Below are 15,372 nucleotides of genomic sequence, written 5' to 3'. Positions count from 1 at the left end.
ATATTTTGTTTATTGAAATAAGTCAGACACAAAGGAACAAATATTGTCTGATCCTACTTACATGAGCTAACTCCAGTGGGCAAATTCTTAGAGACAGAAAGTAAACTAGAAGGTTCCAGAGGCTGGGGGGAGGTGAGAAAAAGGGGTTGCTATTTAGTTTTAGTTTTGGATGGAGAGAATGGTGATGGGTATACAACACTGAAAAACTAATGTCCCTGGGCTGTACATTTATAAATGAAAAATACAATGTTAGATATACTTCAGCACAGTTGAAAAATGATCAACACTAAATTATTTATACTTTATCACAATCAGAAAAAATAAGTGTTTTGCTACTTAGCAATAAACCATGTGATGAGGATTAGTAGGAAGTAACATGAAAAGGTCCCTAAGTTCTTAGTAACTGTCTGTTTCCTTCCTTTTCCTTTTTTCTCTAACACCCTTGTTAGGGCGCCATCTCTCATGGTGGTTCCTGCAAGTCCAGCATTGCCAGCATTGCCGCAATGCGGCTGCTCTGGAGAGAGGCAGCCTCGCCTGTGCCGCACGGTGGAATCAGCTTGCAGGGCTTCTCTGATGGCGGCAGTTCTGGTCGCGTACTCAGAGCAGTCACCCGACAGCACAGGCACCTTGGAGTCTTCCTTGCCCTCTCTAACATCCCCCGTCAGTCATCAGCAAATCCCCAGACCCCTCACAGGATGTCAGGACTCCAGCTAGTCCTCACGCCCTCACAGCTGCCGCCCTCGTGTGGGCTGCCATCACCTGCCACCTGCATTTGCAGGGCTGTGTGCCGCCCTCGCCACTCTCCTCCCTCCTTCACGCTCCCTGACAAAAACTCGGTGCCCTAAACAGTAACCCCCTTTCCCACCTCCCAACAGTTTCTGGAAAGTTCTATTTTATTTTTCTCATCCCTATAAATTTACCTATTGTAGGTACCTCATGGAAGTGGAATCTTGATATTTGACCCTTGTGTCTGGCTTATTTCACTAAACATGGTGTTTTCAAGGTCCATCCACTGCGTACTTTATATCAAAATTCCATTCCTCCTTATAGCTTCATATCCTGTCATGCCTAATTATCACACTTTGCTTATCCATTCTTCCATTAATGAATATCAGTCGTTTCTACCTTTTCACTGCTGTGGGTGCTGCTGCTATGAACAGAGCTGTGCAGGCTCCTCTCGCTACTTCAAGGGCTTCCTAGTACAACTTCCGGTTCCCCTGAGCGCTCCTCCGATCTCCCCTCCACCCAGGTACCAGCTCATCCTTCTAAGATATAGAAATCACATCACTCTTGTCTTCAGAACTCCCGATGCCATCTGCTCACACTTAGCATAAAATTCCAGTTTCAAGGCCCTGCGGGCCCCTAGCTACACCTGGGTCTCATTTGCGCCTCTCTCTCTCTAGCTCATGCCCCTTCTAACGTGCTTTTATTCTTTTGACTGCACACGCCTTCCCCAGGACCTTTGCACTCATGCTCCTATGCTCTCATTTTACTGTGTTCCTTTCAAAGAGCCTTCCCTAGAAAGCATTCCTTATAAATCGTTCCAAAGCAAATGAAATCCTTAACTAGGGCCGGCGCCGCGGCTCAATAGGCTAATCCTCCACCTTGCGGTGCCGGCACACTGGGTTCTAGTCCCGGTCGGGGCACTGGATTCTGTCCCGGTTGCCCCTCTTCCAGGCCAGCCCTCTGCTGTGGCCAGGGAGTGCAGTGGAGGATGGCCCAAGTACTTGGGCCCTGCACCCCATGGGAGACCAGGATAAGTACCTGGCTCCTGCCATCGGATCAGTGGGGTGCGCCAGCCGCAGTGCACCGGCCGCAGCGGCCATTGGAGGGTGAACCAACGGCAAAAGGAAGACCTTTCTCTCTGTCTCTCTCTCTCTCTCTCACTGGCCACTCTGCCTGTCAAAAATTAAAAAAAAAAAAAAAATCCTTAACTAAATCTATCAAAGGCACAGACAGGATCTATCTGATGAAAATTATAAAATACTGATCACACTAGACAAAGGCAACCTGAACCCTCAGTCATAACTGTGTTCATGGATTGGAAGATTCAAGGAAGCAAAAGCGTCAATTTTCCCTAAATGGACTCCCTGAACCTCTAGACTTAACCCAAGTCCTCTCAAAATCTTGGCAGGTTTCCTGCAGACACGGACAAGGTTCCGCTAAAATTTACAGGGGAAGTGAAAGGCCCTAGAACAGCCAAGACAATTTTTGAAACAGAATTGAGTGGGAGGAATCCCTTCACAATACTGAGGCCTACTATGCAGTTATAGTAACCGAGACAGTGAGGTACTGGGGGAAGTGCAGACACACATCAGTGGAACGGAACAGAGAACCTGAGATATGCCCAGAAAGTGCCCCATTAGTCTCTGATGAAGCAGCGAAAGCGGTTCAAGGGTGGAGGGAGAAACTTTTCAATGAATGGCGCTGAAGCAGTGAGATACCCAGTTGCAAAGGAGAGAGACAGTGGGGTGGGGTGGGGGAGACGGGGAAGGGAGGAATGGAGGAAAGAAACTTGATCTAAATATCTCATACTTTAAACAAAATGTAATTCCAAACGGGGCAAGCAATTGGCCTAGTGGCTAAGCAGCTGGCTGGGACGTCCGCATTCCATTTTGCAGAGCCTGGATTTGATGCCCACCTCCAGCACCGACTTCGGCTTCCTGCTGATTCAAGACCCAGGAGGCAGGGATGATGGTCCAAGTGTTTGGGTTCCTGCCACCCATATGGGAGACCTGGATTGCGTTCTCCCTCTGGTTTCAGCTCTCCAACCACTGCCTGCCCCCACTTCTCTCTCAAAATAATTTAAAAAAAATTAACTCAGGGCTCAGAGTTGTGGTGTTGTGGGTAAAGCTGCAACCTGCGAAGCCAGCACCCCATATGGGTGCCAGTTCGGGTTCTAGCTGCTCCACTTCTGATCCAGCTCCTGTGGGGAGCAACCCAGACTAGACTAAGTTACTGGAATGAAGACTTATTCTATGCATCTGCTCTCCCACAATATGGCGCTGAGAAGGGAGAAACAGCTTCTACGCAGCTGCCTCCAGTTCAACCAATAAACTGTAGGACCTGCTCCTGATTGGAGGAGAGCAGCGTACTCGGCGTGTGGGTAGCAGAGTTGGGATTGGTGAAAGAGGACTATAAAGGAGGAGAGAGACAACATGCACCAGGGACATCTAAGGGGAACATCTATCTGAAGGAACACCTGTGCAGCCCCCGAGAGAGCTGGCCGGCGGTGTGCCGCTCCCCCGCGGAAGTGGGGAAAGTGGCCAGGGGGAACCGCCCTTCCACGGAGGTGGAAGGGACGGTAGCCAACCCGGGAAGAACCAGCAGCAAACCCGGGGAGGGCCGAGCAGACGAAAGAACAACGCAGGGTCCTGTGTCGTTCCTCCGTGAAGAGGGGGAGCGACATAATGGTGCCGTGACTCGGATATGAAGCCTAGGCAGGGTTCTGTGTCGTTCCTCCACGAAGAGGGGGAGCGACAGCTCCCTGCTAATGGCCTGGGAAAAGCAGGGGAAGACGGCCCAAGTGTTTGGGCCCCAGCCATCCAGGTGGAGACATGGAAGAAGCTTCTGGTTCCTGGCTTCATCCTGGACATTGCGGCCACTTGGGGAGTGGACCAGTGGATGGAAGGTTCTCTCTATCTCTCGCTCTCTCTGTAACTCTGCTTTTCAAATAAACAAGTAAATCCTTATAAGAAAGAATTCATTCAAAATGAATAATGAACTTAAATGTAAACGTGAAGCCATGTAAGTCCTAGAAAAGAACATAGGAGATAATTTTCAGGATCTGTGTCAGGCAAAGAGTTCTTAGACCTGACACTGAAACTGATCCAGAAGAGGAAACAGTGGTAAACTGGACCACATCAGAATTTAAAATTTTTGCTCTGTGAAGGCACAATAAAAAGACAAATTATACACTGGGAGCAGATATTTGCAAATCATAGGTGTACCAAAGGCCTTGTATCCGGAAATACAAAGAACTCACAAAACAGCATTTTAAAAGCAAACAATCTAATGGGAAAAGAGGCAAAAAACATGCAGAGCCATTTTACAGAAGAGAATATGTAGAGGGCGAACACAGACAAGATATCCAACCTCATTAGTCAACACAGAAATGCAAATCAAACCACAGCTGAGATCTCACTACACACTTATCAAATGGCTAAAATTAAAATAGTGATTAACACCAAATGTGAGCCAAGGCAACAAAGAAACTGGGTCACTCCTACATGGATGGGGACATACAATGACAGGCCTCTCTGGAAAGCAGTTTGCCAGTTTCTGGGGGAAAAAAAAAAAAACACACATACATACATTTACCACATGACCCAGCAACCACACTCCTGGGCATTTCTCCAAGAGAAATGAAGGCTTATTTTCACGCAGGAACTTGTACATGACTGCTCATAGCAGATGTATTTGTTACAGCTCCAAACTGGAAACCAAGCAAATGTCCTTTACTGGTGAGTGGTTAAGCCCGCTGGGCTTGATGCATACTCTGCGCTACTACTCAGAAAGAACAGGAACCCGCCGTTCTTGTAACAGCGTGGACGGCTCTCAGAGGAGCTATGTTGAGTGCAGAGCCTGTCGGGGCCAGCACTGTGGCTTAGCGGATAAAGCCGCCATCTGCAGTGCCGGCATCCCATATGGGTACTGGTTCGAGTCCCAGCTCTCCACTTCTCATACAGCTCTCTGCTGTGGCCTGGAAAGGCAGTAGAAGATGGCCCAAGTGCTTGGGCTCTGCACCGGCTTGGGAGACCTGAAAGAAGTTCCTGTGGGCTGGCGCTGTGGCGCAGTGGGTTAACGCCCTGGCGTGAAGCACCGGCATCCCATATGGGCTACAGTTCTAGTCCCGGCTGCTCCTCTTCTGATCTAGCTCTCTGTTATGGCCTGGGATAGCAATAGAAGATGGCCCAAGTCATTGGGCCCCTGCACCCATGTGGGAGAGCCAGAAGAAGCTCCTGGCTCCTGGCTTTGGATCGGCGCAGCTCCAGCTGTTGTGGCCATCTGGGGAGTGAACCAGTGGATGGAAGACCTCTGTCTCTGTCTCTACCTCTCTCTGTAACTCTGTCTTTCAAATAAATAAAATAAATCTTTTTTTTTTTTTTTTTTAAACAAGTTCCTGGCTCCTGGCTCCTGGCTTCGGATTGGCGCAGCTTCAGCTTTTGCGGCCAACTGAGGAGTGAACCAGCAGATGGAAGACCTCTCTCTCTCTCTGCCTCTCCTTCTCTCTCTGCGTAACTCTGACCTTCAAATAAATAAATAAATCCTTTTTAGAAAGAAAAGAAAAGAGCCTGTCTCAGAAGGAGAACTACTGCACGAGTCCATTTCTGTAACATCTGTGATATAATTACAGAGACGGAGACCAGATTAGTGGTTACCAGGAGCTGGTGATGATGGGGAGGGATGGGTGTGGCTACAAAAGGGTAACACACCAACGTGTCTTGTGCTGATGGCATGGTCAAGTATTTCTGGGTACCAGTTTTATGGAGATGGAGTTCCCATACACACTACCTTGATTGTAGTAATGATAACACAAGATAATACCTGTGATAAAACACTAGAGCTGTGGACACATATGCAAATAAGTGCATGTGTAACTGTTGAAACCTCAGTAAACTCTATGGAACAAACTAGGTCAATTCGGTGATTTTGGTATCGTGCTACAACTGTATAAGATGTTCAGGGGCCAGTGGTTCTAGTCCCAGCTGCTCCACTTCTGATCCAGCTCTCTGTTACGGCCTGCGAAAGCAGTAGAAGATGGCCCAAGTGCTTGGACCCTGCCCTCATGTGGGAAGACCTGGAAGAAGCTCCTGGCTCCTGGCCTCGGACTGGCACAGCTCTGGCTGTTGCGGCCATCTGGGGAGTGAATAAGCAGATGGAAGACCTCTCTCTCTCTCTCTCTCTCTGCCTCTCCTTCTCTCTGTGTGTAACTGTGATTTTCAAGTAAAATAAAAAAAAATCTTAAAAAAAAATGTTCAGATTGGTGGAGGTACCTTGGACTTCCCAGTGCATTTCTTTGCAGCCTCCTGTCAGTCTATGATTGTATCAAAATGAGGGGTCGGCGCTGTGGCACAGTAGGTAAATCCTCCGCCTGCAGTGCCAGCATCTCATATAGGCGCCAGTTCTAGTCCCAGCTGCTCCTCTTCCTAGCCAGCTCTCTGCTGTGGCCTGGGAAAGCAGCAGAAGATGGCCCAAGTCCTTGGGTCCCTGCACTCACATGGGAGACCTGGAAGAAGCTCCTGGCTTCTGGCTTCGGATTGTCCCAGCTCCAGCTGTTGCAGTCATTTGGGGAGTGAACCAGCAGATGGAAGACCTTTCTCTTGATCTCTCCCTCCTGGCTCCTGGCTTCGGATTGGTGCAGCTCCAGCCGTTGCAGCCATTTGGGAAGTGAACCAACAGACAGAAGACCTTTCTATCTATCTCTTCTCACTGTCTGTAACTCTCTCTCAAAAAAAAAAATAAATAAAATAATTAAAAAAATTTTTTCTTTAACAAAAAAATGAAAGCACTTTCATTTAGTTATTATTATTTTTTTGACAGGCAGAGTGGACAGTGAGAGAGACAGAGAGAAAGGTCTTCCTTTTCTGTTGGTTCACCCCTCAATGGCCGCTGCGGCCGGCGCACCGTGCTGATCCGAAGCCAGGAGCCAGGTGCCTCTCTTGGTCTTCCATGCGGGTGCAGGGCCCAGGCACTTGGGCCATCCTCCACTGCACTCCCAGGCCACAGCAGAGAGCTGGACTGGAAGAGGAGCAACGGGACAGAATCCGGTGCCCTGACTGGGACTAGAACCCAGTATGCCGGCGCCGCAGGTGGAGGATTAGCCTATTGAGCCACGGCGCTGGCCAACACTTTCAAGTATCTCATCCAAAACAGCACTCCCTCCCTCACACTCCACCCTCCAACCTGTTTTTATTTTCTCCATAGACTATGCCTCTACGTGGCCTTCTAGTTTATGTGGTGCATAAGCTGTAACGTGGACTTGCATAGGTCTCACTCCTGCTGTGAGCTCACAGGCCCGTGGGTAGGAACCTGCTGTGCTGTCTCCCAGTGCAGGCACCAGGCATGCCATATTTGTGGAGTGACCACATGGGTTTACCTGATTTCCTGTGGGTGGCCATTTCATTTGTCCTGTCCATACATAAAATGCACCTTACAGCCCCTTGCCAGAAAGAATGCCTTCATCAAGCTATCCATGCCAGACTCTCAGTTCAGAGATTTCAAATATTGTTCAAGTTGCCTTTTTCCTGTAATTACATTTTTTTTTTTGACAGGCAGAGTGGACAGTGAGAGAGACAGAAAGAAAGGTTTTCCTTTGCCGTTGGTTCACCCTCCAATGGCCGCCGCGGCCAGCACACTGCGGCCGGCGCACCCGCGCTGATCCAATGGCAGGAGCCAGGTACTTATCCTGGTCTCCCATGGGGTGCAGGGCCCAAGCACTTGGGCCATCCTCCACTGCACTCCCTGGCCACAGCAGAGAGCTGGCCTGGAAGAGGGGCAACCGGGACAGAATCCGGTGCCCCGACTGGGACTAGAACCCCGTGTGCCGGCGCTGCAAAGCGGAGGATTAGCCTAGTGAGCCGTGGCGCCAGCCTGTAATTACATTTTAATAAGTGCAATTCTTATGCGGGGAATATATATTTTATCATCCTGCTTAACCCTCCTAACCCAATCAGGCCTTTTAGGAAAATGTCCTTATTTACTGCCTTTCTGGAATATATAAAACTTCAGGGACAGGGGGCTGGCGCTGTGGCATAATGGGTAAAGCTGCTGCCTGCAGTGCCAGCATCCCATATGGGCACCGGTTCAAGTCCCAGCTGCTCCACTTCTGATCCAGCTCTCTGCTATGGCCTGGGAAAGCAGTGGAAGATGGTGCCAGTTCTTGGGCCCCTGCACCCGCGTGGGAGACCAGGAAGCAGCTCCTGGCTCTTGCCTTCAGATGGGCCCAGCTCCAGCAGCTGCAGTCATTTGCGGAGTGAACCAGCAGGTGGAAGACCTAAATAAAGACCTCTCTCTCTCTCTCTCTCTCTCTCTCTCTCTCTCTCTCTCTCTCTCTCTGCCTCTCTCTAACTCTGCCTTTCAAAAAAATAAATCTTTAAAAGAAAAAAAAAAAACTTCACGGACTGGCTGTTAAGCTGCCACTCGGGACACCAGCATCCCACAGCAGGGACCTGGCTCTGCTCCTGACTCTAGCCTTTCTGCTAATGGACACTCCACAAGGTGGCAGTGAGCGAGCGAGACCTGGACTGAGTTTGCAGCTCCTGACTTCAGCCCCACCTGTGGTGGGGAGTGAACCAGCAGAAGGGACATCTCTGCTCACTCGCTCTCTCTCTCTCTCTCTCTTTCTCTCTCGGTGGCTGCCTCTGCTTTTCAAATTAAACAAGCTAAGAAAGCAGCTGAATAAAGGACCTTGAATCTGACAGAGCTGACCCCATGTTCCTCATTAGGTCAGGGCTTGGAACTGCAATGCAATGAAGCAGTTGTGGAAGAAAAATAAACTAAAGTACTCCCAGCCATCCCCGGGGTGGGGGTGGGGAACCTGTTTTCTGCCAAGGGCCATTTGCATATGTATAACAACATTTGAGGGCCACACAGAAGGATCAACTTAAAAATCAGCCTGCTATAGAAGTATTGGAGTCCCACCTGCAGTTGCCTCGGCAGGACCAGGCCAAATGGCTGTATGGGCCTCACAGGGCATGGGGGCCAGCTGTTCCCACACTGTATAAAATGGTCATGCTGGGGCTTAGCCCTTAAAACGCCGCCTGCAGGGCAGGCATCCCGTAGGGGTGCTGGTTCAACTCCCAGCTGCTACGCATCTGATCCAGCTCTCTGCTACGGCCTGAGAAAGCAGTGGAGGATGGCCCAAGTCTTTGGGCCCCTGCACCCTCGTGGGAGAGCAGGAAGCAGCTCCTGGCTCCTGGCTTTGGATCAGCTCAGTTTCGGCCATGGCAGCCATTTGGGGAGTGAACCAGCAGACGGAAGACCTCTTTCTCTCTCTGCCTCTCTGCAACTCTGCCTTTCAAATAAATAAATCTTTAAAAATAAATAAAATGGCCATGATATATTTTATTCTGTATTTGTGCATGACAGCATAAGAGGCTCTAAAGATGGCTAATCCTAACCCTTACAGCCCGTGACCATGCTACCTCACATGGCGAAAGGGACTTTGCCAATGCATGGGATTAAGGTTAGGAAACTGGAGATGGAGGGAGGACCCTGGATTAGGCACTGGGCCCAGCATAACCATGCGAGTCCTTGAAGGCCTGGAACCAGAGAGACGGTGCGGGGTGGGAAGGACCTCCCTGTCCACTGCTGACTTGAAGACGGGGAAGGGGGTCACTACTAGGACATGAAGGCGGCCTGAGCAAGCTGAAACTGCAAGGGCACAAATTGCCCCTGGGAACCTCCAGAAAGGAAGCTCCGTCGCCACCGCCTCCCTGCTGACACCAGGACTGCAGCGCAGTGAGGGCTATGGCGGGTTTCTGCCCAACAGAACCGCAAGTAACACATCTGTGCTGTGTTGAGCCGTGCCTCCGTGCTACGTGTCACAGGAGCAGTACAGCACCTTACTCTGATCCCAGCAGCTCTTAAAAAAGGTTTAAAAACTTTCTTTCAAAGACACAGAGCTCCCATTTTCTGGCTCACCCCCCAAAAGCTTGCAACAGCCTCGGGGAGGGAAAGTGGGGTGGGAGTGGGGGTGAAGCCAGGCGTTGAGCACTCATTCCAGGCCTTCCATGTGGGCTGCAGGAACCCAAGGACTTGCGCCATCCTCACTGCTGCCTCCCACGGTCTGCATCAGCAGCAGGAAGCTGGCAGCAGGAGCTGGACCCAGGCATCAAATCCAAGTCCTCCGACGGCAACGCAGGTGTCCCAACCGACACCTTGATGGCTAAGATTCCAGTTCTTCTATTAGGTTTGCAGGAAAGGGAGTGAAACCTCGTTGAGATCCTTCAAGGAGACAAAACAGGGCTTCACTGTGAGTGTGCCGGGGGCTCTCCAGAACCTCGCGGGAAAGTAGAGGCGCTAGGACCTCAGCGGCAAGCATGGAGCCTCCAGGAGCAGCCGTCCCCGCCCCACCTCCACTCTGTCTCCTTCTCCTCCTTCTAGTCCACAAAGTGTACGAGGGCTGAGCCTCCGCTTCCTTTTGCCTTTTCTTTCTTCAGCCCAGATCGTGACTAGGAGCTGGTTCTCAATCCCAAAGTCCCAAGCGAAGGAACTCTGCAGGGCACAGTTTGGCGAGGTACCTCTTAGGGGCTGAACTGTGTCCTCCCAAGAAGATTTACGGAAGCCCTAACCCGCCCCCCAGAATGTGACCTTATTTGGAGATAGGGTCACTGCAGATGTAATTCGTGACGATGAGGTCATACTGGAACAGGGTGGGCCCTTCATGCAGCGTGACTGATGGCCTTATAAGAAGGAAACCGGGACACACAGAGATGGGGAAGACAGCCACGGGAAGAGGGAGCTACCGGAAGATGGGAGAGGCAGGCAGGACTCTCCCCAGAGGCATCGGAAAATGGGCCCCGTCCAACTCCAAAACTGTGAGGCAGCGAACTCCTGGTGCTTTAGGCCCCCTAGCTTGTAGTATTTTTGTTAGACGCCCTTAGGAGACACGGCCATCAGCTACTTCGCGGAACCAGCCTCACCATAGACTCACACTTACGGCTTTGAGGTGGAGGGACGCGTTTCCCAGGAAGAAGCGTGCATTGGGAAGACCCCCTGAAAAGCTGCGTGCTCTCTGGCGATCACCTCTTCCGGTCATCACAGTGTTGCTTCTTGCTGGTTGCGCGGTGAGCACGGGTGTTTGAAACATCTGTTCCACTCACGGGACTGACCGACTAGGGTCCTTGCAGGACTGCCAGAGACTCTGGGGACATAATCTCCAACCTGAGTCCTAGACACTGGTTGCCCTTTGCCTCATTCCCTCCCCTAAGTGCTTTATCTGCGGCAATGCGGGCTGTTTCGGGGGTGCGGGTGAAGGCGTTTGTGGAGGGATGATGGGCCAGAACTCTGGGGGTACAGGCAGCTGTGCCGCTCCCCTTTTTGAAACTGGTCCCTGGCCCAATCATCTTCCTTGCCTGTTGGGACGAGGATGAGTCAGAAGATAGCTAAGGCTGCGGAGTAAACTTTCTGGTGAACGCTTGCCTGGTGCACAGGGAGCCCTCAAGAAATCTTAGGTGAATATCACAAGGCAGGCCAGAGGGCACCTACCTCCACCTTGCATCTCCAGCATCAGCTCACTGCCCGGGTGACAGGTCTAAAGAACGACCAGCTGAGTCCCTGGAACCTGTGTGAACCTTGCTGGACCTGGCAGAGAGACTGTGTAGATGTGGCTTGGTGAAGGATCTTACAGCGAGATCATCCTGGAGAATGCAGTCGGGCCCAACATAATCACGGGTCCCGACGTGGGTGGGAGGAGCTAGGGGGAAAGAAGAGGTGACCACAGTGTTTTCAGTGGCATCCTCTGAAGACTGAGCAGGGGGCCATGCCACGGAACGCCAGTGGCTCCTCCCCTGGTGCCCCCGGAAGGAGCAAAGCCTCCAGGGAGGCCCATTTTCAACACCTGACTCCCAAGGATGATGAGACGACCAATCGGAGTCGTTTTCCGCCACTACATTCGTGGTAATCTGTGGCAGCAGCAATAGAAAACAAGTACACAGGGAACCAGAGTCCCATCAAACAGTCAGCAAGTCTGCTCCTCTGGGCACGAGCCCTTATTTAACGGAGGATGGTGGGGCTGCCGCCTTCCTTGCCACCGCCCACCCAGCCTAGTCCTGCTGTCTCCAAGAGTCTACTCCCTGCCCCCACCCCCGACCTAGATTCCATCAGCTGCTCCAAGGTTCTGAGGTTCATCCCACAGACCTGGGGACTTGGGGTACTAGAAACAGGTAGAACCACAGGAAGCAAATTCAAGGGAAACACGAATGAACCACGAGAAACCTTTCAAAACGTGGCTCATTTTCTCCCCCTCTGCACCAGTCCAAAGAGGAAGAAAGCTGGAGAGAGGGGAGAACCCGAGGCGCCCGCAGGCCTGGGGCTTGCACGGAAACCCCCACCCCCGCAGCCCAGGCCCGACCGGCTGGGGAGTCACTAATGGCCGTGGACTCCCAGAAACCCGGCTTGGAATCCTGGTTCTGAGGCTCCTGGCCTCCTACTTCCTCCAGGAGGCCCCGAACGGAGCCCGCCGCCAACGCCGCCTCCAAGGCGGCCGAGCAGGAAGCTGCAGCGCCCCAAGCCCGAGGCCCGCCTTCCGGCCGCCGCGCACGTCTCCCGCGCTAAGCTCGGAGAGAAAGACGCGTTGCTAGGCAAGCGCGCTGATTATTTTTATTTTCTTTTACTTTTCTCTCCCGGGATCAAAGGCCCTTAGGTTTCATCTTCTATTCTTGCCGTTCTGTTACTAGCCGGGAACCAAACGTTGGCGCGGGCCCCCGGCACTGCTGGAAAGGGTGCGTGGCTCTGTCTCCCCGCCGCGCGCGGGGACCCGCTCCCGGCTGTCCCCGGGCCGCGCGGAGCCCCCGACAGCGTGGGGGCGGCGAGGAGGCTTCGAGCACGCGGGGGAGCGGGCGCGGGCACCCACGTCCCGCGTCCCACCAGGCCGGGCGGGGACCACCCACGGCGCGGAGCGCGCCCGGCCCCGCCTGCTCCCCTTGGCGCCCGCTCCAAGTTTCCCCTGGGCCGCTCTCGTGCAGCTTGGGAGGCAGACCGGCACCAGCGGGAGGGGCTGGGCCCAGGCTGGCTCCCTCCCTCCTCATTCCCCTCGGACCCTTCCCTCCCCCACCCTGTCCTACGTTTTGGGCGGCACGTTGATTTTCATCCACTTTAATTCGAAAAGAAACATTAACAGCATGGGATAAATGACGCCATTCCCCGATCAGAACTGGGCATCGAGACCGGAGAAGAGGCTGAGGTAGATGGGGTACGTGTGGGGCCCCAGCAGGTACTGTGGAGTCGCGGGGTCCCCGGGTGGGGCCGGTTACTGTGTCTCCCCTTCCAGTTGCCAGAATGGAAAATCCATGGAGTCCAGCTTAGCCCAGGTCAACAAACTTTTATTGCCACTTCTGGCTCCCCCAGGCTCTAGCAAGATGCCTGCTTCTTACACGGGAGAAATACTGAGCACTGGTGCAGGTAAGTGGGGTTGGGGGGGGTCACCACCGCTCCTCCTCACCCTGCCAAGTTAAAGAACACCCCATTTGCTGGAGCAGGGGTACGGGCAGGCAAGAATTCGCAGGATTGCAGGGCTTGGACCCACTCTGCTGCCTGCGAAGTGCATAGGCCATGGTTCCAGACTTTTCAGAGGGGGTGGGGTGGGGATGAATTTGGCTGCTGTTGTACCCCTTGCCCTGGCTGCCACGTTTCCATGGAAACGAGGGAGGGGCAGGATGTAGCTCACTCCGAACCTGGGAGGGTGGCAGGGCAGGCATTTGGTAAACAGATCCCCTTCCACCCCTCCCCAGCACGGTCCGCTGTCCCCAGCCGACCCCCAAGCTCCACAGCCTGCTCCGCTCCTTTCCCTGGTGGAGCTGGGAACAGGCCAGTCCAGGCAGGGGCTGCTGGTGTCCACTCTGCACTGCCAGGTCTCACTGGCGACAGTCAGATTCTGGGTCCACCAACCTCTGTGGCAGCCCTAACAGAGCTGGCAGCCCCAACAGAGCTGGCAGCCCCAGTGCCTTGGGGTGCAAGCGGCAAGTGCCCCCACAACTCTCTGTGCAACTGCTGTTTCCCATACATCTCTGCCCAAAGCTAGAAAAAGAAAAAAAAAAACTATAAACCCAAATGCTTAAGGTTAGAAACCATACAAAATAAATCTATAACAATGCTGAGGGCTCGGATGAGGGAAGACGAGGAGGCACGGGCTCCCAGCAGTGGGCCACCTGTGCACCTGCCCCTTGGCCGTTTACTTCTCACTGGATTGCGGTTGCTGGGGTGCCGGAAACCAATCTCCACCTGGTGCTGTTCTCAGCAGCCGCGGCCGAGGGTCGCTGAGGCTTGCCCGTGGCCCCGGTGAGGAAGTGCGTGGCAGGCTCTCAGTACCACGGGTCTGCCCGGTGCTGCTGGTTGTAGAGCTGTAGCTTGATCTGGTCTTTGATCTGACTCACTAGGATCTGGGACAGCAAGATTCCCACCAGCTGGGAGAGGCGAGAAGGAACGGGCGCTCATCAGCAAGGGGTGCCCTGCCCGTCAGCAATGCCCCAGCTGACCCCCAAGTGCCCGAACCCAAACAAAGGAGCCCGTGGAGACTCTGGGCCCCCGAGGCTTGCAGGATGAGTTACCTGGGGAATCGCCAGGCCCAGCGCCACCCCGCCAAGTAAGAAGAGGTTACTGTGTATCCAGTTGACCAACTTGTCAATGCAGCCGTTGGTGTAGATGACTTTGCTAGCTTCCAGGTAGTTGAGGGCCTGCATACTTTGGCCACACATAGTGTTGATCACGGCCTGGGGGGAGAGGGGAAGAGCCGAGTGGGACTCCCATGCTCAGACTTCTGATAGCTGATGAGCTGCTCACCCTTCCTAAACTGTCAGGAAATATATGACGGTACTTTGCAAATTCCATTTTCCAAGAACTTTTCGAAGTGGATTTTGATTGTAGCACATTTGAAATCCATGCACAATTTTTTTCATAAAACATATTTTCCATGAACCTTTTGAAGACCCCTCTAAGCATGGATTTCACAATTTTTTTTTTAACATCAAGATGATCTTTAAATCCCATGTTCCATGAACTGTTTTTTTAAGATTTATTTGAAGGTCAGAGTTAGAGAGAGGTCTTCCTTCCATCTGCTTGTTCACTCTCCAAGCGTCCACAAGCCAGTAGCTTCGTTCGGTCTCCCACATGATGCAGGGACCTAAATACTTGGACCATCCTCCACGGCTTTCCCAGGCGCATTAGCAGGGAGCCGGATTGGAAGTGGAGCAGCCAGGACATGAACTGGAGCCCATATGGGATGCTGGCATCTCGGGAGGTGGCTTACCCACTATGCCACAGCGCCGGCCCCTCCATGAACTTTTAAAGTACTGATCGATATGGAGGATACCGAGTTGGAAACCGATAAAACTTCCCTTCCTCTCAGAGGTCTGGGTCCAGTTAGCTGCTCCTTTTAAGCCCCCATGTGGGCTACAGGAGTGAAAGACTAACAGAGCTATCAGAGTGGGGTAAAGAAAAACACCCGACAGCTGTCGTTAAAACTGATTGGTGGGGCTGGTGCTGGGTGTAGCGGGTAAAGCTGCCACCTGCAGTGCCAGCATCCCATATATGGGCGCCAGTTTGAGTCCCGGATGCTCACTTCTGATCCAGCTCTCTGCTGTGGCCTGGGAAGGCAGTAGAAGATGGCCCAAGTCCTTGGGCCCCTGCACCCGTGTGGGAGACCTGGCTCCT

At 52.6% G+C, this 15,372-nt stretch overlaps 1 protein-coding gene and 1 long non-coding RNA gene across 5 annotated transcripts in view; one reads left to right on the top strand and one right to left on the bottom strand.

Annotated features, from left to right (window-relative positions):
• The first annotated feature begins 8,661 nt into the window (after positions 1-8,661).
• LOC138849065 (uncharacterized) lies at positions 8,662-13,766 on the top strand. 2 transcript variants are annotated; one of them, XR_016231023.1, is made up of 3 exons: positions 8,662-12,446; positions 12,833-12,907; positions 12,995-13,766. It is a non-coding gene; the product is annotated as an uncharacterized LOC138849065 (long non-coding RNA). The 2 variants fall into 2 exon arrangements; XR_011387446.2 differs by having other exon boundaries at positions 8,662-12,907.
• Positions 13,026-15,372, bottom strand: part of TSPAN33 (tetraspanin 33) — a 24,001-nt gene continuing 21,654 nt past the window's right edge. For all 3 annotated transcript variants that reach the window (XM_008258219.5, XM_002712036.6, XM_008258217.5), the window contains 2 exons: positions 14,271-14,432; positions 13,026-14,126 (listed from right to left, as the gene is read on the bottom strand). In XM_008258219.5, coding sequence (XP_008256441.1) covers positions 14,025-14,126; positions 14,271-14,432 — 264 coding nt within the window. In that variant the 3' untranslated portion in view covers positions 13,026-14,024. The remainder of the gene's footprint in view (positions 14,127-14,270; positions 14,433-15,372) is intronic.

Source organism: Oryctolagus cuniculus, chromosome 3, assembly GCF_051225735.1.
Source record: "Oryctolagus cuniculus isolate XC-2025 breed Fujian yellow rabbit chromosome 3, ASM5122573v1, whole genome shotgun sequence".
Taxonomy (NCBI): domain Eukaryota; kingdom Metazoa; phylum Chordata; class Mammalia; order Lagomorpha; family Leporidae; genus Oryctolagus; species Oryctolagus cuniculus.
This window is presented reverse-complemented; position numbering and strand designations above follow the sequence as displayed.